Consider the following 24,332-nt stretch of genomic DNA (forward strand, 5'->3'; position numbering starts at 1 on the left):
ATAGGCTTTGAGTCTCTTGTAGTTTCCTTGTCCAAATCCCAGTGATTTTGCAGACCTGCTGAACCTGGGCAGAAAATCCAAGGAACAAGTACTGCTGTGCTCAAGCTGGCTCAGAATGAGCCTGGGCAGGTAAAACATCCATGGTGCGAGAAGGCATGCCAGCGCATCAGGCTGAAGTAACTGATGGCAAATGAATGAATGCAGTAATCCTATAGAGTCTTATTTTTTCTTCCTATGACCCCTGCTATCTATCTCCTTGGATTGCCTGTTATTCTCCCTAAACATTTCCTGAAATGTCTTCCTCAGTTCTTTCAACTTCTGGTCCCACAGTCCTACAATAGAAACCATTGATCACTCTGAAATAGGAACATTGCTGGAAAAATAAATAAGAGGATAAAACATGCACAATACCATGACACCAAATATGTACTTAGAAGGCGCCTTTCAGGAAACAAATCCCATTCATCATATAGCTTTTGGGTTTCAAGTCTAGGTATTTTGATTCTCCCTCCCAAGGTGATTTCTGGCTATTTTTTCAACATATGATCTGCAGGAGCAGCTATGAGTTTATGCCCCAACAAATTGGTCTTTTATTGCAGAACTGTGAGAAATCTCGAGGATCACTACTTTCTTATTAATTTTATTAATAACTTTATTAGGCAGTAAAAAAAATTCTTAAGATTTAGAACAGTTAATTAAGTAAGATTAATAGGAGTGAATTTCATTTCCCAAAAAACAGTTAATTGCAGTGCAATCAACACCACAGTTTAAATGAAGGGAGGAAGTGAATAAGAACTGGGATGATGGCCACACAACATCATTGAAAAGAAACCTCCTGATGATCCCTAACCAAATATCCTACCAATGAGACTATGATATGTTCTCGAACAAATGAGGAAACCAACTGTTTAGCATGTCTATATTTCAGCAATACATTATAGGGTATATCATTCAAAAATATGTCCAATTATTGGCGTGGAAATACCAGATTTGCCATTAACATCTATTTTCACAGGTAGATCTCCATCTTTTTTATATCAATATAACGGTATAGTTAACAATTACCTTCAAAATGACATGTTATTACCAGGCTCCTGGCAATTTAAAAACTAAAGATGGCTATTCTAAACCATTCTTCTAAGCCTGCAATTCTAAAACTCCCCTTTTCTATTAGAAAGCCCAGCACTCCATCAAAGAAGAAGAATGATTAAAGGAAATAAAACATAAGGCAATGTACTTTCTGATTACATCTCAACAATTGATGTCTTGCTTTCATGCAAGGTACTAAAGTGCCCGTGTACTGAAATTACCATTCCTGTTTAAAGCTGAAGCAATCAAAACAAAAATGGGCAAACCCCTTTTGTATTGCCCTGGAAAAATAGATCATTTTGAAGGGTGTTTTTGTTGTTTCAAGAATCTGTTTAACCTTCCATTACATAGAACCGGGGCATACCATCTAGCAACAATGATTTAACACCAATTCTTCTGCAAAAGGTTGCTTTGAAAATATTTTGTTTATGTTCCTGGAAATCTTGATCAATTACTGCTGCCTCCCTTCCAGTTTATTCTGCCACACATGCTCATTTTGAAAACAGAATCAAATGATCCTAGGACAACACACATTATTTATGTGAAGGCCAACTTCCTGCTAAGGATTGGGTGTCTGGTTGACAGTCAACAAAGAAACCCCACTGAAAGGGGCCTACTGTGACTTTTCTCCCTTCAGTCTTCGTTTTCTCTGCCAAAAAGCCAGGTCTGTTGTTTAATAAGTTAAGTACACTTTTAAATGCACTACTCATACCCTCCTGCTACCTTGCTTAGAACTTCTTTTGAAGCTTATAAATAAGTTTGAAATGAAAATTCCCCTCGGAAGCCAGTGGGTGGTGCTTTATGCTGATTTCAAAGAAGAAACCATTTTTCAGACTTATGAACAACGAGGGACACAATACATATTTCTCTTAGGACTTGACTGAGAGGATATAAACACAAACTGGGAGATATGCCAGTGTGATCAATGGAAATTTACTTCCCCTCCCAGTAAAACCATTTGTCGACAAGCTACTGGCCTATTTTGGAGGCTAAGCTAAAAGAAATTCTTCATCCATTTCAGACAGATGACAGTATCCAATTAGTACCCTGGATTGTTTTGTCTAATAATTTTTTAACACTCAATTGGGAGGACACACTGGGAGATATGTTTGATATCATGATATACTCTAACAAATAGCTTACCTCTGTAATAGATGATTGACATACACATTTTTATTACTCATAATTTTATTTTATTTTAAAAAAATTTTAAAAGATTTTATTTATTCATTCATGAGAGACACACAGAGATAGATAGAGAGAGAGAGAGAGAGAGGGACACAGGCAGAGGGAGAAGCAGGCTCCATGCACGGAGCCTGACGTGGGACTCGGTCCCGGGTCTCTAGGATCACACCCTGGGCTGAAGGCAGCACTAAATCACTGAGCCACCCAGGCTGCCCTATTACTCATAATTTTAAAGAACTGATTTATCTTAAGAGATACGGATATGTACTCCCTGTAATCACTAAGAGGATGTATTTTGAAGGAATAATATTGAAAACCACAAGCTCCTGGTGTTTTTTTTTTTTTTTTTTTTTTTTTTATCTCGGTGAAAGTAGAAACCATCTATATATATCAGGCATAATATTTGGAAACAATTCTCCACAACCAATGGTTAATTGTCAGGTAAATATAATTGCTGCAGCTAAAATGACAAATGGTCTGAAAACACTGCCTTCTAGAAACTACCCACTGCATAATGATTTGGGAACCAAAGAAAAACTGAAGAAATGAATGGCAGCAGACATCCAATCTAATTACAGGTGTCTTTTTAACCAGTGAGAGGAAATTGGGGGAAGATAGATTCTTGTTTCTAATCTGCCATCTGTCTCAGATCAAAAAAGCAGGGTGCCTAAAGAGTTAGGCTTTTTCCAGAAAGAAGTGGAGTGGGGGAATTTGGAAAGACGGTCGTTCTTGCCTTAATCAGTCAGAAAAGACTGTCTGACCTGAGGGGGAAAGAGCATTGCTTTCTAAATTGGTCTTCTCAAAGCTGCTGCTTCACACTTATCATTCCTACTTCTAAAACTGCCTTGGTGGGTGGGATTTAGACTTCGAAAACATCCCAAGAGACGTGTTCGTGTCCAAGGTCAGGCTGAAAGGCAGTGGCAGAGCTGGCTTCAGATCTGTTTCCTGGCAAGTGTGACAAGTTCTTGGTTAGAAATACAATGTGCCTACAAATGAGATGATACAATGGACAAATGTTCCTTTAAAAAAACTATCTAAAATAAGGTTTCTTTCTCAGAATAAAATTCTCAGAATAAAATTCTGAGAAAGAGATAGGATTGAGTGGGGCTGGGGTGAGCACGAGGAATCTTTTGGGGGTGACAATATTTTAAAACAGTTGTGTTGTGGTGCTGGCTGCCCAACTTTACAATTTACTAAAAATCACTGAAGTGTACATTTAAAGCGGGTGAGTCGTATGGAGTATAGATTATACTTCAAAAAAAGGTGTTAAAAAAAGATTTTTAGAGAGAACTCTGTACCTATTGCCGAAAACCTAATTGCTGGTGAGGGAAGGGTGGAGGGAACACATCTGAGGAAATCGGAGGGGGGGTGACAAAGCCAACTTTCTCAATGGCTCCCCTCTGCTCTGAATTTCTAACCCGGTGTGAAGCACGTGGTAAGAGGACACAGGACTGGGAGCGCACAGCTGGGGGCTGCTTCGACTGAGGTCATTTCCCACTTTGTGCTTAATGTCAATGACAGGCATTTGAAAAAGACAATCCATACAAGCCAATAAAAGTGAGTGGAAAAGAAACGGCTGCTTAAAATGTCAAACTCTTTCAAATCAAAACAAAAAACCTCATAATTTAATAAGTGGCATCTGCCCTTTCGTTTTTGTACTTCTAAAACTGTGATTCTCCTTTGGACAACAGAAAAAAGTTGACATTTTATATCTGTGCCTGAATCTTTGCTCTTAAGTAAACAAATAATTTGAAATGGAATTTAGAATATTCCTTGAAAGAGGGGAAGGAGGTCTAATGAATGCATACAGTAAGGGGCTCATTTACCTTCAGGGTCCCACATGGGGGCAATGGTAGGTGGTGCCATGCTATGGTTGAAGCAAACCTGGTTGGCTTTGCCAGTCAAAATTTCCCAGCCCCTGTGGCTGGTTGACTCAGCTGACTCAACTGTGGTGCAAACAAAGTAAGATCATGGGTGTGATTATAAAATGGATCTCTTAGCCTTGGTCAGTTCATGGCCTTACAAGATAACCTGACTTTAGCTAGCTGTTTTATAAAGGTAAGATGCATACAGGGATGGCTGGAGGGAAGACTGTAACTGTCTCAAGACATTCACATCCCCAGTCCTGGAGAAATAACCCAAAGTCCATGTTCTACTGAAGGTTGCTCAGAATCTGCCTCTTTGGATGAAAAAGAATGTGATTTTGCAATGAAAACTTTCCAGGAGATGTTCAAGTGAAAGCTGGATGGGAACACAAATGACTGACTTCCCAATAGGGTGCAAAACAAGGTAAGGGAACTGGGATGGAACATTGACAAGTGGGGGCGGGGTGCGGGTGAGATCAGTTTATCCGAGAGATGCATGGGCTCAAGGGCCATCTGTGGTCTCGTCTTCTGATTTAGTTAACATATAAATTACAAACTAGGAGAAAGTGACAGAAGGAACAGCGGTTCAAAGAAGGCAAAGATGGAAGATGACAGTGTCCTGCTTCTCTGTCTTTTCCTCTTTTCCTAAGTCCAGGATTTAGGAGACTTAAAACTCAGTGAAGTCAAGGCTGCCCTCTTTCCCTAGATTCTTTCACTTCTTCTGTCTTCCTCCTACCTCTTCTTTTTATCCTCCTACCTCTTCTTTTTAACTCATTACTGTTCCTGGACTCAGTTCCTAGCTTCTCACTGGATCTACTGACATTTATGTGGACCCATGATAGTGGTGGAGAGAAAGAAGCACATGGCTCTAGCCACTTGTGAATGGTGCAACATGGGGGTGCAAGCCTCAGATGCTTGACCTTTTCAATGGGATTAATGTCACACTGCAGGGTTGTTGTATTTAAAATGGGACAGAGTTCACCAAAGCCTTTTGAAAACCGATGATTCTTGGTTTGGATGGATGATTCTTCAATCCTATGGTGCACATTTTGCCTCACATTTTAACATCTCCGAAATAAGTACATATCTTGCAATCACTTCATGCCAGAGTGCAATTGGCAGCATTTTCCATAAAGTAATGGTATAACTGATGGAGTCTTAGATTATGTGAAACATTATATTTTACTTTTTTAAAAAGTTGGTTATAGTGGCAGATACACTGGTCAATTAGTTGGGATAGAGCAATGATGATAGATGATTCTTAAAACCCAGTCTCACAGAACTTTGGGGTGAAGAGGTCTCACTATACTAGCACTAATTTGAAATCAGACTGTTGTATTTGAAAAGAAATATACTAAATGGCCATCTCTATCTAGGTGGTGGACTTAAAGGTAATTTTTTTCCTTGTACTTTACGAGGTTGTCTGCATCAAATATGTGTTGCATATGTGCAATACATATAAATAGCACTATGGATGTGTGTATATATATTGCATTAAGAAGACAGTATTAATAAATATTTTAAAAACTCCTTAAGTGCAAAGAAATGGGCACTCTTGACCATGAAATGGACAATTATTCTTGAGGGAAACTTGGCAATATGTATGAAAATCCTTAAAAGCACGTACATCTTTCCCTTTACATGAGATACCTAAGCTACACAAATTCATAGAGACAGAAAGTAGAATAGGGGCTGGGGGAGGAGGAATGGGAAGTTACTGTATAATGGGTATAGATTTTCTCTTTGGGATGATGAAATATTCTGGAAATGGGCAATGGTGACAGTCGCACAGCACTGTGAATGTACTTAGTGCCACTGAATTGTACATTTAAAAATTGTCAAAGTGGTAAACTTCGTTATGCATCTTTTACCAGAATTAAAAAAAAATTCCACTGTGGAGTCCTGGGTGGCTCAGTCGGTTAAGCATGATCCAGGTCATGATCTTAGGGTCATGAGATCGAGGCCCATGATGGGCTACATGCTCGTGGAGCCTGCTTAAGATTATCTCTCCCTCTCCTTCTGCCCTTTGCCCCTGCTCTACTGTGCACCCATACTCTCCCTCTCTCTCTCTCTCAAAAAAAAATTCTACTGCATGACTATCAGCATTTATTAAACCATTCCCCTTCCAATTGGACATTTCAGTTTCCCCAAATTCTTAAAAAATAAAAATAAGAGTATGATTTAAAAACTGTATATCCTTGGGGCATCTGGGGGGCTCCGTTGGTTGAGTGTCAGATTCTTGGTTTTGGCTCAGGTCATGATCTCAGGGTTGCGAGATTAAGCCCCGCCACCCCACAACGGGTTCCATGCTCTGCGCTCAGCACCGAGTCTGCTTGAGGTTTTTTTTCTCCCTCTCCCTCTGTTCCTCCTACCCCCCTCTCTAAAATAAATAAACAGAATCTTTAAATATTAAAAATATAAAATTGTATATCCTTCGAAAATAAAATAAAAAGCTGCTTACCACTTTGAGGATTCAAAATATGATGCTTATTCAGTGACCAGCCTCCTAGGTTAGAAGCATCCATCTCAAAACCTTGTAAGATGACTGTCCTTTTCTCCCAGAGAATAAAGTCAGGGCATGTTTCATATTCATATCCCACAGATACTGCAAACAAAGAGTTAATACATTAGAGAATTTTAAAGTATTGGCTTCATGTTTACACTGGTTGATAATTCTGTGGGTATTGCATTTGCTATTGAATTCTGATCTGGGTTGAAATTTGACTGCAAATGCCTTTACCCTCACACGGTACAGCAGAGCACCTAGCATAGCATTGGCATCCAAAAGTGAACATCAGCCAGTGCATAGCGGATACATACATGTGTGAGTGATTGAGTGTGTGCTGTCATTAGGTGTGTACCATATGTTTATGGATATTAAGCTTTGGGCTTTTTGGGTTGGAGACTGTACTGTAAAGCTCTCTGAAGGCGTAAGCTATGCTGATATAATTTCTTTCTTTACCTTTCTAGGAGAGGCGCAGGGAGGGCTGGTTTCTTATCTCTCTAGAGTGCAAAATGCACTTAGGAAGCTGGTTTTGGAGTACTGGGTCACTTATACAACACACGAGACTAATAAAAATCGATTTGCCCATTTTATATTTTCTTTTGTGCTAACTGGCCTTCAGTTTGCCAAGAAGTCTGAGTTCGCTTAGAGCACTGTAAGTGTAAATTCCACCTTGTGCACATTATATTTTGGTTTCTGCATATAGCTAACCAATGGGATATCACCCACCATTTGGCTTCAACTCTTATGGAGCACAGATGTTGTGCATTAAGCTTGGAACCCTGGAATGCCACTAAAATGGGAAGTGCTTCTGCTCTACAGAAATATGTCTAGCTCATGTATACCAAATACCAGGCATTTCCTCAGTTGGTAAATCTGCTTACCTGTTCAGGAACCCCAGATTTCTGGTTCTCGAATTTACAATGCTTTCTGTCCTCATAATGATCTAAGCCTGAGAGTTCTGGCTCACGATGCTGCACACCCTGAAGCTGCTTCTCCCCTTTCTGGCAGCTTACAATATCCCTAGCTAGAAGTTGGCCATTGCTTTCCAGCATCTGTCTCTACCTGACTCTTTACATGCCCCTGGAGGAATCATTCCTTCTTTTGGCATTTGGTTATGAAAACTGGTAATGAGAATGTGTGCTTAAACAATGCTGGAACAATAGGTCCTAAGATGAAAAATCAAAGCAAACTGGTTTTGGTATTTGGCAGTGTGTGAAGGGAAAAGATGGTAATTTTAGTCAAACTGATTTATATGTTCGTGTGTGTGTGTGTGTGTGTGTGTGAGAGAGAGAGAGAGAGAGAGAGAGAGAGAGAGAGAGCATATATGCACAGAGAAGCCAAAAAGTCCTTATGATCATGAATATACAACTCTCTAATGTTGTGGATCATCTGTGGCCAATTTTAAATAATAGGTTGGCTTTTTTCTGTCCTGTGCTATATCAAAGCTTTAATTAAGATCTTATAGGGCCACCTTCACTGGGTGTGTGACCTGAGCAGTTGCACAGGGGCCCATGCTTGGAAGGGTCCCCTGCTTTGTTTAATGCTCTGCTGCCACTGCCTTGAAATCCTTAATAATTTTTAACATGAGACTCTGTTATTTCCATTTAACACTGGGCCCTGCAAATTATGGGGATGCCCTTGCACCCTGCCATCAGCTGCCATGCCATCAGCATGAAGACTCATGGAATGCAAACTCATTTTATTACTGGCCCTAACCAAGCATTATTAGCAAAGGAGATCAATGAGGGGCTGGAAAGACTAATAGCAAAATGGAAATAATTTCTAAATAGAAATTAGTTCGGGATCATCCCGTGTCAATGCTGTTGTCTATTAAGTTGGATGGAAACAGAATTTCAGTGATGAAAAGGATCTCAAAAGTGTTCTAGTTTAGGTTACAGTCATGGCACAAATCATTGCTGTCTACAATCTCCTCGATATCTTATCATGGGCCCTGATGCTTGCTAAACAACTCTGGGAGTGTGGAAAGAGTTGGTTTTAGAGCTAGAGTCAGAAAAGACTTCAACTTTTGGGTCTGCCATCAACTAGCTGTTCCATCTCAGACAAATTATTCTGCATCTCTGAGAATCATGTTCTTCACTGGTAAGAAAGTCAGAGTGGGGCACGATGGACTAGAATTAATGATTTTTAGACCCTTTTGGGTCAGGGAAACTTTTATGAATTTGATAAAAGTTAAGAGTCTTCTTCCTAGATTTCTTCCTAGAAATATGCAGATGAGGGGCATTTGGGTGGCTCAGTCAGTTAAGCACAGCTTTCAGCTCAGGGTCCTGGGATTAAGCCCTGCATCTTGCTTCCCTGCTCAGCAGGGAGTCTGCTTCTCCTGCTCCATATTCCTCTGTCCCTCCCCTGCTCGTGCTCTCTATCTCTATTGAGAGATAAAATCTTAAAAAAAAAAAAGAAAAAAATGCGGATGCACACAAAACTTTGTATGTAATTCTAGGAGGTTCACTGACCTCCTGAAATCCAAATAGAGATCTCAGATCAAAGACTTTTGCATTAGATAATTTTAATAGTGCCCCTTGAGCACTAACACTCTATGATTCCAAAGTGTATTTTTTCAGGATTCTTTCTGATCGATTCTAGTTGGGGATTAAACCCAAAAGCTAAGGAGAACACCGTATCTCATGTTGGCAAAATCAGGTGGTGAGAACGCATACTTAGGGCCATGTTGGTATGTAGAATAACACAGTTTCTGCTCTTCTTGCCAACATTTAAAAGTTTAAAATAATCACAGTGACAATTACAAGTTCCCTGAAAGCCATCATCTCCTTCCCTACCATTGTCAGGGTCTGCTTTTTGTACATTGTAAGCCTTGTGAGCTCCCCTAGAATCCCTTCTCTGGAAGGTGATTATGCAGTTTTGCAAATAAGTAGTGTGCCCTGGTGACCTCCAATGGTGGTTTGGAGCCAGATTTTTTCCCTCTGAGTAACAGTTAAAGATCCTCCTCACTCTGTGGCAGGAAATGTTTTTATAAAGTATCAATTAAAGAGTTCTCAATGCAATGGTAATGAGACATACTCTTTTCACCTCATATCTGCTCTCTGAATTGCTCTCTAGTCCACAACAAAAAAGTGCATTGGCTGCAAACCTCACAATGATATTACTTTTTTCCCCTAGTCATAGCAAATAGCAACAAGGCAGCCACTTAATAAGTTCCCTCTAATTTTTATTAGGTTTACTTTCTTGGGAGAAAGCTCTATGAGCTAATAAAGTTATAATTTATACTTAAGACTTGTCCAAAGTTTCAACTAACTTTAATGAGAATGGTTGTGTGTCGGGATATTTTTGCATGTGGCTTCTTGCTCGGAGTAACAAGGCAAGGTTTCTTTCTGACAGCAGCCCACTTTAACATAATCTTGGAACTTGCAATTGGCTTATGAGAAGGCAGACTTTTCACCCCACAGAGCTGAGCTACTCTCCAAGTGCAGAGGAAGCTGGCAAATACAGAGGCAACCAATCCTAGACTTCTCTTATGGAAGCAGACTGTAATGCACTAAATGCCTACTCTTTTTCCTATAATTAAATATAGGGGGAAAGGGGCTATTCGGGGGCTGGCAATGAAAATGCTGAGCCCCCACATTATACTCTGGTACTGTGACAGCTGAGTCTCAGCTATGAGCAGAACAGACCACTACCGTCTCTCAGGGCAGCCTGTTGCCTATCACATCTGGTCATCAACATAGCACGGTTCAGGCTGCAGATTCAGCATCTGGTGCTCTGGAGTGGGGATTAGGAAGAACAGTGTAAGAGGAAGGAAAAAATAATTATTCATCAACATTATAGAGGAGCTGCAGAAGACACACTGGTCTGGCAGTGGGCCGAGATAAGTAAGGAAGGGGAGTCCCAGACTATCCTTCCCAGGAGCTGGTATAGTGTGGTCCTATGCTGGAATGTATTCTTTTGGGAAGGCAGGTGAGAAAAGAGCAGAATATGTTCTCTGAATGATGTGACTGCCTTCCTTGTGATACCCTTCATTCTGCCTGGATTTCTGTCTTCCTATGCTTTTCCCTCACCCCTGCACAGAGATATTAATGGGACGTTTCTTAACCAAGAGTCATTGATGGTCAGGGTAGGACTGTTACATTTACAGAGGCCTCAGCCTGGTCACAGGATTGCAGCTTTGACTTCATTGTCAGTCATCTTGCAAATACTAACACTGGCTTATGAAGAAGACTTCCTTATACTGGTTTATGAATAAAGATTGCAGCTTGTTTCCCCAAAGTCATTGGACATTGGAAAACAGAACTGAATGACCATTCTACTTCTCTGGGCAGCATCATTTGTATAATGTGGGGACTGTAAGAAGGCGGAGGACCACCGTGCCCCTTACATCCAATTCAGTGACTGTTGAATCATCTATAAGCGCTGGGATAGATTGACACTAAAAATAGCCAAGGTAAAGACGCTATGCAAGGAAGCTAATGTGCAAAATATGACAAGATCAAGCGGATGATTTTCAACAGCTTCAGGCTAAGGCTTCAGAAATCATAATGGTTGCATTTATGAAGGCAATACATAATTAAACGTAGTCTGATAGTGTGAGAAACTGACATGTTACCTCACGAACTCAAGGAACATCTAAAAATAGTTTCATGACATTTAGGAGGTAACTAACAACAAGACGAAAACTTTTTTATCCAAAAGGAATCATTAAATAGAACAATAAACATTTCCCATTCTTTAAAAATCATAGATCAATGCAAAACAACAACAAACAAGAACAACAAAGGACAAGAGACCTAAGGAACCAAGTGAAGGCCATGGCCACAGCAGACCAAGACTCTATAGATACAATGCTATCTATTGAGAATGGGCATGTGCTCTTAGAACTTCTACCTTTTCCTATTCTCTGCTGATTTATCATAGGATAGGATGACTCCAGAGGCTCCTCAGTTTGACACATTGCCCAGTGGCCTGAAATGCTTTGTTGATTTATCTATTATTCCTGGCTCACTAGGAGTGTCAGAATCAGCTGCTGAATTTTTATCAAGTGCTTTTTCAGCACTTATGGAAATATTCACATAGTTTTCTTTTTTAATCTATTAAGGTGGTGAATTATGGCAATAGGCTTCCTAAGGTTGAACCATCTTTGTGATCCTAAAGTAATTTTAACTCTATTTGGAGCACTTGGGTGGCTCAGTCGTCTAAGTCTTTGACCCTTGGTTTCAGCTCAGGTCGTGATCTCAGGGTCATGCAGTCAAGCCCTATGCTAGGCTCCACACCTGGGAGGTGTGGGTGGGGGAGTCTGCTGGAGTCTCTCCCTCTCCCTTTGCCCCTCCCCCACCATCAAATAAACAAATAAATAAATCTTTAAAAACTCTTTGGTTATAATATATTATTTTTTAATGAAGCACTGGATTTGATTTGGTAATACTTAGGATCTACACCCTTGCAGTTTATAAAAATAAGGTTCAGACATGATAGCGCAAAAAGTAAGGTAGTTAAATGAAGAAAAAGTATAGTAAGAAGACTAAAAAGTGTCTAGCAGTGAGGTAGCCACACAATACTTTTGCCAAGAGGTCTTGTACACTGAAATCTAATATAATGAGATTTTTTTTTTCCTGGCTGCTTTGTTCGAGCCCAGCTGCATAGAAGTGGACCTGGAACCTGGATGACCTAGGTGCCATGAAGGCAGGACAATGTGGCTCACACTCATATTTGTGAGTGCCTTCATGTACCTGGGCACAGCTCTCCTCTCCCTTGGCAGGCACATCATCCCATTATATAGGCAAGGTTAAGGGGTCCGCTCTAGCCTCTGCCCTTGTTCATTTGTTCACTCTGTATGTGTTCAACAAATATGCAATATTTAATGGGTCTTTCTTGTTGTCAGGAACTGGAGATATGAGGATAAAGAAGACAGAACAATACAGCACTTCCCCCTACCACTGCCACCCCTACCCCTCACCCATGCAGCTCACATTCTAGTGAGAGGAAAAAACATAAAACAAAACCAACACACATACAGAGTGATAAATGTTATGATGGGAAAATGAAGTGTATTAGTGGCGAGTGTAACAAGAGAATTTAAGGTAGAATGGAGAAATAAGGAAAAGCTTCTTTGTGCAGAGGGGGATTTATCTTATGAAGTACAGGGAGGAGCATTCTAGAGAGAGGACAGCATGTGTGCAAGGCCTTGAGGCTTGGTATCTTTGGGAGATTTAAAAAAGGTCAGGGTGGCTAGAGGTTGGTTTCTCTCTAGAGTGTCAAAAATAAATGAAGAAAAACCCTTTCCCCCCTCCCAGTATGAAGTAAAACAAAAGATTACTATTCTCTAGCTGTACTGACGCCTTTTTTCTTAGGAGAGGTTTTAGGAAATAGATTCACCTTGAATATGGACTGCTTATCTTTTAAAACATTGTGATTGATTAAAAGGTATACAATGTTATAATGGAAATAAGGGGGCTGTTATTTAATGACTCAGCAAACCTTTACTGAGCTGCTCTATGTGCCATGCAGGTGATCCGCTGAGCACTGCAGATATGGGGGATATTACACAGAGCAGGATAATTTGTCATGTGAAAGAAGCCAGACCCTGGAGGGTTACCTACCTTTTGGAACTTTCATCTATGGCCTCCTTAATACTATCACAAAAATAATATCACCTTACATTTGTCTGATGCACAACAGTTAAATACATTTTTGTGTCTCAACTAATTTGAAGACTCACAAAAACCTACTAGGAAGATATATTTACTCCCACTTGATAGATGAGATGATAGAGTCAGGGAGGTAGAGTGACTAGTTCAAGGTCATCTGGCTAGTAAATGGCAGAACCAGAGCTAAATCCAGTGACTCATAAGCAAAAGCTTCTTCCTGTGATGCTAGATCACAGCTAGTAAGGGCAAGACCCACAATTCAGAAGCGCTAAATAAATAACGTTTCATTTGCTCTGAATTAAAGAGATTAAGGATTGGAAGGAGGCCAGGGTTAGCCTTGAAGAAGTACCGTGTATGCCGGTTGGCCAAAAACAGCACCCGGTTATGCTGTTGTTTTGATGTTATTATGAACAACATCCTCTTTTACTCTCAAAAGTCTCTTGGTTTGAATGATAAATTATATGGTCACCCAGTCTTCGAGAAATATCTCCATATAGCTCTGGTAAGGGTTGGTAGAGGGGACCAGGAGGCAAGAACAATCATAAATACGGACTTGGAAAATAGGACATGTGGTCTGGAAAACCATTTAAATTGTCTGTCTCTTGACTATGTCATCTTACCAATGGCTTTCAGATTGTTATGCCTGAAAGCCATTTGTGATGCAGCACACACACGGGGAGAGACACACATACACATACACACACGTATAATTGAAACCAAGTTTTCCAAAACAATACTCTCTTAATAGCTTTACATTCTGGTATTTTCAATTCTATTCATTTTTGTTCTACTCCACTCTATTCCATTCTACTCCATTAAAAAAAATACTGGTTGACTCCCCAAATGGATTTTTGGTCACACACTAATGGGTGTGACCAGTAGTTTGAAATGGGCATGGACCACTTGCTTACCAGGATATCAGGGTCATTTAAAAACCCTGGTAGGCTCTAGGCACTCTCATTTTGGAGGTTCTATCTCACATCTTGTCAAACATACTAAAATGGATATAACCCACAATCCATACCCTGCATTAAACATAGTTCATAGGTAAGTGTAAAAATCTAGAAGTAGTTGATGAGCTGACATAATGCTTCATTTTGTAGACATTTATTTAAATTTTTATTAACGTTGATTTTCTGGTTTTCTTTTCATATTTTGGTGCCAATATACTTATTTTTCAGATTGCAAACATTTTCTCAGGCCCTTGAAAAACTCATATCCTTGGTGCTACGCCTATAAAGCTGAATGGATAAAACAGCCCTGCTCTCAGTTAACGATTATGAATTCATGAGTGGAGAGAAATGATGAAAGATTATTATCTCTGCTAGCTTCTTTGACAGAAAGCCACTGGGGCGTTGAATTGGGTGCTCGGTAAGGTGGGTTGGTCAATTTAGTGAAAAGAGGCAGCAGTGAAAGGCATGCAGAACTCAGGACCCGGAGATCTGAATTTGAATTCTCACTCTGTAGAGGACTTTAGGCAAGTCACTTGCTCTTTCTGAACCTCAGTTTCCCCCTCTGTGAAATGAAGATCATATTCACCGCCCTATGCCTACCAGGCAGGAATGTTATAAGGATTAAAATGAGATAATGTACATGAGAGTACTTTGCAAACTGTAAAGCACTACCCATTTATTATTAAAATATTCAGTGGCTGCGAGTTTTGTGGCTGCCCAGCCTGCGTAGGTTTTACTGAAGGGAAATTTATGAACACTGAAGCATCATTCTCGGCGATGTTTTGTGTGCACAAAGCAATCGTAGCTTAGCACCTATTACTATTAATGTTCCCTTGTTTCTCTCAAACACAATTTAGACAGACTCCTATGCACTGCGAACCTTTAGGAAGTCTAGTTCTCCCTGCAACACCACTCTTTCTTGCCAAACTACTGTACTAAATAATTATGCAATTGTTGTTGCCAATAACCTTGAAAAAAAATAGAATTGTTTATAGCAGTGCTACTACAGGCAATGGCTGATTTCCTGAACTTCCAGGACTCCGAACTGCTGTGATTTAATTTAATTAAAACGAAGACTGGGTAGAATGCATTATTACATATTGATAATGTATGCAGGCCCAGGCGGACATGGGGAATTATTTTGACAAAATTCATATAATGGATGCAGATCAGAGCCCCCGAACAAGCCAGTTTGTCCAATTAAATAAGCCATCTCTAGAATTTTAACAGGACTCTGAACTTAACAATGATTTTTTTTTACATTGTTTGCAAGCAGCAGAGTTGGGAAAGAAGCTAAGTAATATACAATGATTTCCACACATCATACCTCATTTAGAGCTAGAGAATCAAGTACTAGGGCCAAATTATTTCAAATGCACAGATGGAGTTTTTTTAGCAGGGGAGTCTTGTCTGTGTATCAGACAGCAAAATCTTTAAGCCGGATGAGCTAGTGATTCTGGTTTTTGTACTGCAACCCTGGGGGTGATTTTCCTCTTCTTCTACTTGATCAATATTGTACTTGGATTAATCAATCTTATCAGTTGCCATTGATACTTCGCCAAAGAAGTAGTTCACACAATCTCTGTTGGTAATTTATTCACTCTGGTATTGTCCTTCCACTTGCGAAATCTGTTGCAGTTCCAAAAACAAAAAAAAAATGATGGGATACTCTAGGATCTCAAGCACTCCTTTCTCACTGTGGCTGCCCCTCAACCCTCTATTCTTCTTTTGAGACCCTTAGGGATGACATCAATTCCCTACAGCTGAGCTACATGCGAAACAAGGTTCACATTTCAAACTAAGTGGGCATTGCAATTTAGATATTCACCATCATTTCGAATTCAGCTTGTTTAATAGCTGATCTCCTCTTTCTCTATCACCCAGAAATGGGTGTAACAGGGGTTCATATTTACCTGGCATGAAAAGTAAGAAGAGTGGGAGAACTTTCTAGTCATAGTTTTTACCAAAATTCTTGCTATAACTGGGACAGTATGAGTATTGGTCAAGGTTTGTTTCCTATTATTGCAACAAATTACCACAAGCAAAGGCTTCAAATGAGCCAGATTTGTCATCTTGCTGTTAAGGAGGTTAAGAAGTCTGAAATGGGTCTCACTGAGCTAAAATCAGGTTTTAGCTCATCTTAGCAGGCTGCATTCCTCCTGGAGGCTCGAAGGAGACTCCGTCTTCTTGCCTTTTCCAGCTTCTAGCAGCCACCAACAACCTTGTTTCTTGGTACCCTTCCCTCATCTTCAAGGCCAGCAATATTTCACCCTGCTGTGCCTTTCTGCTATAGTTATACCTTCCTCTAACTCTGGCCTCCCCTTCTGACTCCATCTTCCACTTTCAAGGACACTTGTGGTGACATGGGGCCCACCTGGATAGTCCAGGATAATCATCCCATCTCAAAGTCAGCTGATCAGCAACCTTAATTCTCTTTTGCCACATAACATAATATATTCACAGATTCCGGGGATGAACATCTTTGGTGGCTGGTGGTCATCATTCTTCCTACCAGAGGGCCATCCTAGGACCTCTAAATCTGAAGCAAACCTGCGAAGTGTTATATAGAGCACCATTGTCACTATCTGGTGCAAAATGTAGTCTGTTTTTTCTTGCATTAGTTAAGAGATTATAAAATATGGGCAGGAGTACAACTAAATATTTTCTTCATTTTTGGTGAGATTCACTCATCTCTAAGGTATGAGCTCATACCAGTGGTCACACACTTGATCCCTTTGTCTTCACTCATTTATGACTTGAACTATTTATTGTCTCTTGTATTCTTTAAGATGCTCACAGTCCATCTGCAGAGAATTAGAATCTCTGACTTCATTCTACGACCTGCTCTAATGTTTTACCACTGTCAAGAAATTCTCTTAGTCTCCATGCATATGGAAATGCAGACAAGGTAGTAAATAAAATCTCTTTAACCATGATGATCAGGGACATTCCCTGCAAGGCAAATAATCCATATTCCATCTTAGGCACCACGCTTGAAATTATTTTGACTATTTTGCTTGAGACCTTTGCCAGCATTCTTTCTCTACCCTAAGAAAATATGTCCTTTAAGTGCACATAAAATACCATGAATAATACTTTTGTTTCCTCTCTCTTTGGATATATCTGAGTAGATCAATTTTCGTTTGCTTTTGTTACTGTTATTAGCCTTAAAAATGAACCAACAGCATATATTTTAGCATTTTAATTAGGGCCATTTTATAGTCAGAAGGCTTCAGGATGTTTTGATAAGGAATATGATCGTAGAAATAGAATGCAAACCAATACCTACAGGCAAAAGTAGGAATGGGGGCTTCATCACTTGTGTATATACTAGAAAATCTTTGTTTTTCTTTGTGTTTATTCAATAATCAATGGGCATATTAGAAGCTAAGTCATTTAGAGTGCTTAACTACAATATGGAAGAAAATTTTAGAATCTTTAGCACTGGAGGTATTTAAAAGAAAGAGAAGTAACACTTTTACGCATAAAGTAAGGTTGATAAAATGGTGCAGACACTGTGGAAAACAGTTTGGTGGTTTCTCAACAAGTCAAACACAGAATTCCCATATGATCCAACTGTTCTACTCCTAGGTATATTTCCCCAAGAACTGAAAACAGATATTCAAAATGCTTGTATGTGAATGTTCATAGCAGCACTCCTCATAATATCCAAAAGGTGTAAAACAGCCCAAATGTCCATCAGTTGATGAACGAATAAACAAAATGTGGTGTCTATGCAATGGAATATTATCCAGTCATAGAAAGGGATGAAGGACTGACACATGTATGGCATGGATGAGCTCTGGAAACATTATGCCAAGAGAAAGAAGCCAGACATAAAAGACTACATATTGTATGATTCTATTTGTTTGAAATACTCAGAAGAGGTAGACCCAGAAAGTAGATTGGTGGTCATCAGGGAGGGAGGAGTGGTGAGTGACTGCTGGTGTGTGCGGGGGTACTACTTTGTAGGGTGATGATGAAAATGTTCCAGAATCTGATACTGGTAATAGTTGTACAACGCTGTAAAAATACAAAAAATCACTCAGTTGTACACTTTAAATGGGTGAACTTTGTGGTATGTGAATTATGTCCCAATGAGGCCATTATTTAAAAAAGTAAGGTTGCACTGCATTTATGTGAACCCTGGCAAGAAATGGCTCCTAGACATTGTCTCGGTGAGCTCTTCATGAGAGTACTGGGTAAACTGCTAAGTGTCATAACTTAAGAAAAAAGTAAAAACAAATGAACAAAAAAGGCAATGACCCCACAGGGGTTCTAGGAAGGGTAATAGGGAATTGGAAAACAAAGACCTATGGAGAAAAGTTAGAGGATCTTGGTTTATCCCAGGGCAGCAAAGGTGTTAGGCTAATATTCTGGAGAAAACATCCTGGAGAGAGGTTTGAGTATTCACCAGTCAAGGTCATGGCAGGAAACACACATCACACTCATGTGTTCATGCATAAAGTCAGTTGAAGGGGCTATTTACAACAGTACGAGCAGAGTTAAGGGAATCGATGAAGGATGGTGACCCACTCAGGGACTGGCAACAGTGAGCAGCCTCCTGGGTTTGCAGGGGCAAAGGGAGGGAATGATGATACAGAAGACCAGACAGCTTGGGGACGTAGAAGAGGATCTCCAGGATAGGAGCCACCATCTTCTAATGTAGTTGTTGCTAGACCTGCAATGAAGCAGGGAGAGGGGTAAATACTCTGACTTCCTTCTCCTTCCACCCTGCAGTCTCTAGATGGTGCCATACATTGACCTCATCAAATAGGAAGCCAGAGAGTAAAGGAGTCTAGGCAATGAGGTCCCTAGAAGCCCGTCTCTCATAGCACAGAGAAGGGCAGAGAAGAGATTGTATGTGTGTGTGTGTGGGGGGGGGGCAAGGAGGGAAATGGAGAATAACTGAGTGCTTGTCTGTCTTTTTTTTTTAAAGATTTTATTTATTCATTCATGAGAGACAAACAGAGAGAGGCAGAGACATAGGCAGAGGGAGGAGCAGGCTCCCTGTGGGGAGCCTGATATGGGACTCGATCCCAGGACCCCAGAATCATGACCTGAGGCAAAGGCAGATGCTCAAACACTGAGCCACCCAGACGTCCCTGAGTGCTTGCCTGTTACACCCAGTTCCCTACTAAAAGAAGCTGAGACAACAAATACCTGGGCAGCCTCCATGCTTTATACCTTGTGATCCCAATACACTGGTCACCAGCAGAAATGCCAAGATGATACCAGTGCTGAACGTCTGTTGAGTGCTTACCATGTGTGAAGCATTTTACATTACTTATCCTGTTTAATCCTCATATTATAATAACCTATGAATGCTATGAGTAGCATTCTCTTTATGATACCCATTTTATAGATGGAGAAACTATGGCTGCTGGGGATTAACTAATGGACCCAATGTTTCATAGTAAGTAGATGAGTGATGATGTGAATCCAGGAAGGGAGTCTGGCTCCAGAGCTGTTCTCTTAACCACTATACTCACTGAAACGGGTCAAGTAGGAGTCCATAGGCTGGCCAACAACCTTGATGGTAGTCAGCTCAATGGTAGAGCTCTGTTTAGGGTGTTTACTCTATAGCTGACACAATCTGATATTCTCTCTAAGAGTAATATGGATACAAGATACAAAGCAAGTCACCAGACTGTGGGGTTTGAAAAGCCAAGAGAAAGGGAGGGTAGTTAATGTCAGAGGAGACGTGAGGAATTCTGGCATCAGTAGAGCCAAGTCACCACGGAGGGAGGCAGTGGCCTCTTGCTGCAGAGAGGACAACAAGAGCTGTTGCTAAGTTGACAAAGCAGGTTCGGGCTTTCTAGAACCATAAGGTATCTTCAGGAAGGCTGCAGTTTGCTGATGCCTTTTCCTGATCTTTCTTACTTCCCCATGTCTTTACAATAACTCCTCACTAACTGAGGACATCTGAACCATTCTATGGTTCTTGCATTCTAATAAAGTCCAACAGAGATGAATTAATTATTTAAATATATGAGAATCTCTTGGGCAAAGAAGAGTTACTGGTCTTTTTCTCCCACCTCTATTAGTTTTCCTCTGGAAAGAAAGAGAGGAAATTGACACACCACAGTCTAAAAGTAAATGTCAGTTATATGGGAATTATTCCATGATAGACACTTCCAAGGGAGGATATGAAAACATCTCCTCTGGAGAAGTTTAAAAATAGTCTTCTCATCTGTCCAAGGGTGTTTTCCATGAGATATTGCCTGAAGGCACAAGAATCAATGGCTCCCAACTGTGGCTCCACCGACCTGTGTCAGGTCCCTTAGGAAGTTTTCACTGTCTTCTACAAGGTGAGAGAAAAAAAGACCTTGCTGTCTGTCTGTCTGTCTGTCTGTCTCTCTAAGCTTCAGTATTAGATTGCTTACTGTCATTTTTAAAAGACAGAATATTCTTTTTTTTGATGTTAAGATACCCCCTCCTTGACAAAATTATGGTAGCAGTGAGTAGTAGATTGTAGTAGTTTTTTTTCTTCTTTCTTTTTAAGATATTCTTACTTGGCAAAATAAAAAGTTGGCAAATCTGTTTCAGTCTAATTTTTTTAAATGTCATTTGTCTGACAGAATTAAATATCTGAAAACTGTAGGCCCAGAGGACTTCTAAAGGTCCGTACTATCTGGAAGATCCTAGGTTTTAAAGTCTTGAAATAAAAGAAAATTAAAAGGACAAGGAAGGTGAGATGATTTCTTTTTGCATTTAACCTACTGAAGTAACAAGTTAATGGAGTCTAACTATCTTAGACAGAAGAGATAATAAGTGGAGATGCCTATAAGTTAAAATTTTGTAGTTTCTAAGTGGAAATGACAGTCTAAATGTCAAACCCAAAAACATGACCAAAAGAACGCCACACCAAAGGTCACAGTTAGAAGGCAATATTCAGCGCTGGAGACAGTTACAAGTCAGAGTGTGTGATGCCACTGGTACGCAGCCATCCTGAAAGGAGAACTAAACTAGCTTTGAAGCAAAAATGTGTCAAAAGGGAACACTAAGTAGGTCCAAGGATAGTGGTTTGAATGAAAAAAGGCTTTCGATCCTTTAAATAAAAGAAAACCGTTATTTTCCCATACATAATGTTTCCACATACAAATTAATATGCAACCAGTATTTTCTGTTTTGTGAACATAATGCTGCTATTTACACAGAATTAGTTCAACATACCCAAAGCCTCCGCCAGGCCCCAAACCTTCTGTCCATAGATGTCGGTCTTGTTCCAAGCAAACGTGTAGATGAGATTAACTGCAGCAGGAAACCACTTCTGTGTGAGTCGCCCTTCCACAGCTACCGTGAGGTGTACTTTTATCATTCCCATAGGAATGGTTGAGTGTGTCAGAAGGATCCGGAGCAAGGTTTTATATCCAGGGGTGCGGCTGCTCAGGTAACTCAGCCTCACAAAGCTGGAAGGAATGGGGATCTCCTCTTGTACCACCTGAAAGACAGAAAAGCCCAGGTGGCTCGATAGGTGGTCACGGGTAGATAAGGCTATTGCATACTTTCTTGTCTTAGAAACACACCAAAGGAGAGAGGTTAAAGGGATCCTGTGGATGCCAAGGCAAGAATCTTTGTGAGGTTGTGTGACCATAGGTTTCGAATTTTGCACTGAAGCTGCATGAGGACAAGACATCCAACCAACCTTGAGGATTGTGCTCATTTTTTCCCTGCCAGGAAAGACAGCGAAAAGAACAATTTTAGTTTTTTAACAGTGTTCCAAAAATTGCTTAGTAGGAGTTGGAAAAGATCACACTACTGAATGTCAAGCATTTCAGTGCTATGGGCTCCACTGAGAGGTCTTTTTCTTATATACACATACACAAAATCTTGTTTGGTGTGTTAAGTCATATATCATAAAACCATTGCTGTAATCCTTATTCAGGACAGGCTCTCTAAGAGGAAGGACTCCAGGCTCAGCGAGGTGATGTTTTATGACAGAGATTATGGTTTCCCTAGAATTAATCTTTACTGATGCCATCAAACTTGTCTTCTTTGGACCTTTGGAGTGACCTCGAGGGTCAATTTTTTTAATCAAATTTTGCTTACATATTTCTCTGTGCTTTGATGTACCAATAGCTCAGAACAGGTTTTTCTAAGTTGGCACCTGTGACTGAGAAGTAAATAACTCCCATTAACTCCTGTGCACATTTTATACTAAATGTGAATCCCAGAATGAAGCTACCACTTGGCTTCTTTAACTGCTATCACTTATTTGTTTATTAGCACAGATGGAGTTAACCAAAAGTGGTCACTAAAACTGAATCTTGTGTTCCATAACTTTCAACTTTCAAAACCCAGCTGAAGAAAGAGCCTAGTCAATACTTTTAAGGTGACATGAATGGTGTGGATATTTTTGTTCCGCCACTCATTTTTAGCTCAGAACCATATTGTTTTGCCCTTTCCCAAGTGAGTGCATGTAGTAGAACTGGTTGTTAACCACATGGTATCTCATATTGTCCAAGATTTCTGGTCATTCTTTTTCTGGGGACACAAATTGCTTTTGTCTACTCTGCCTGATTTTTCTTCCTCTACATTAGCTGTTTGACACCAGAGCTGTCCAATGGCTTTGTCTCCTTAGATGGTGGTAGAAATACAATAGTGAAGGACAGTGGGACACTTACCACCTTAATATTTCATTTCTCTACGGAAACACGCAGTCCTAGATCAGTTTGAAAACTTTTGCCCTGAAAAAGACTTGCGCTTCTTAGTGACAAGTATACAGAGACTGGTGTACCCATTCAATAAGCATGGTCTTGTTTTTTGCTCATTTCTAAGGAAAAAGAATGGAAAAGACAGGAGGGGCAACTCATTGGACTCCTTTTCCTGTAGAGCACTATTTTTTGTGAGTCTTTCACCAGTGGTATCCTCTGGTTATTACTAATAGCTGCTGGGAATGTTGTGGTGGAAGAAAAACCAACTCAGTCTTGGAGTGTCCATTTAGTTCCTCTTGAGTAGACTTCTTGAAATCTTGATGTGTGTGACTGGGGTCCATTTTGGTGAATTCTACACTTACCTATCATTAAAATGTATAATGTGATGGGAAAATTATACTATAGACGTTTGAATGGCTTAGTACTGAAATGAACATGTTGGAGTCTCAAAAAATTTTTTAGGGACTATAAAATACCAAGGTTCAAAAATACATCTTCCTCTGACTATAAAGCTTGAACACTCAAAAGCAAAGCTTTAAACAAAACCCATATGCTTGAAAATTGCCTTTACCAAACACAGCTAAGCAAGAGGCGTTGTCATGACTTCTAAGAACAATGACAATGGATACAAACTAGACAATGGGAGAAAACTAGATTTCTTAAGGAGCTTTAATTTCAGAACCACAAACGTCCCACCTCATTGATTATACTGTTATCACTATTGAGCTAGCTAGCAAGCTTTGTTCTTTAGAGCACAGTGTTCATTAGGTCAAGGTTTGGGGTTTAATTCTCATGACAGCTAGTTCATCTTGCTTTGTTCTATGGCTATAGATAGCACCCTATAGCCTTGGCCAATCACCTTGCAAACGTGTGCCAGAGAGATTACATTTGAAGGCTTCTTTTGATAAATGAAGGGCAGCCCATTATAGGGCTGGCAGAAGTACTAGGAAAGGGAATCCAGCCATTATACATCATTGACCAGCCCCGCCATACTATGATTTTATACAGTCAAAGGCCAATGTACCCACCTGCAGCTCAGGAACAATAGTTCCCCTCTCTGGACAGGACCCTCCAAATGATGTGAGTGGTGAAGGAAGCACAATAGGGTTTGGGCTGATAAAGTTGGAGATGTCGCAAGATGGTGGGTCTGATACCACTCTTTGCATGGTTACTTTCTCTACCACAATGAACTGATTCCAAGGCAACCAGAGTGTTCTCTTCTCAGACAGGAAAGGTGATCGGTCAAAGATCAAGATGACAGAAATACCACCAATGGCTACAAGGTCAAAGCTGAGGAGGAAAAATATAAGACAGTTTCACCAAATGAACAACCAAAATAATGTGCAAGTTAAAAAATCGGTGATTTTTGTACACTTTCCTTCCTCTGGGACTCAACTATATCTATTTGTATTTCTGTTTTATAAATTTCCTCTAGCTAAACGTATGGATGACTTCTTTTCACT

At 40.1% G+C, this 24,332-nt stretch overlaps 1 protein-coding gene across 7 annotated transcripts in view; it reads right to left on the bottom strand.

Moving 5' to 3' along the window:
- The window catches only part of TENM1 (teneurin transmembrane protein 1), a 796,092-nt gene that overhangs the window by 115,088 nt on the left and 656,672 nt on the right, over positions 1-24,332 (bottom strand). For all 7 annotated transcript variants that reach the window (XM_072744131.1, XM_072744132.1, XM_072744133.1 and 4 more), the window contains 3 exons: positions 23,898-24,159; positions 21,389-21,656; positions 6,601-6,744 (listed from right to left, as the gene is read on the bottom strand). In XM_072744131.1, the coding sequence (XP_072600232.1) occupies positions 6,601-6,744; positions 21,389-21,656; positions 23,898-24,159 (674 nt within the window). The remainder of the gene's footprint in view (positions 1-6,600; positions 6,745-21,388; positions 21,657-23,897; positions 24,160-24,332) is intronic.

Source organism: Vulpes vulpes, chromosome X (assembly GCF_048418805.1).
Source record: "Vulpes vulpes isolate BD-2025 chromosome X, VulVul3, whole genome shotgun sequence".
Classification (NCBI taxonomy): Eukaryota; Metazoa; Chordata; class Mammalia; order Carnivora; family Canidae; genus Vulpes; species Vulpes vulpes.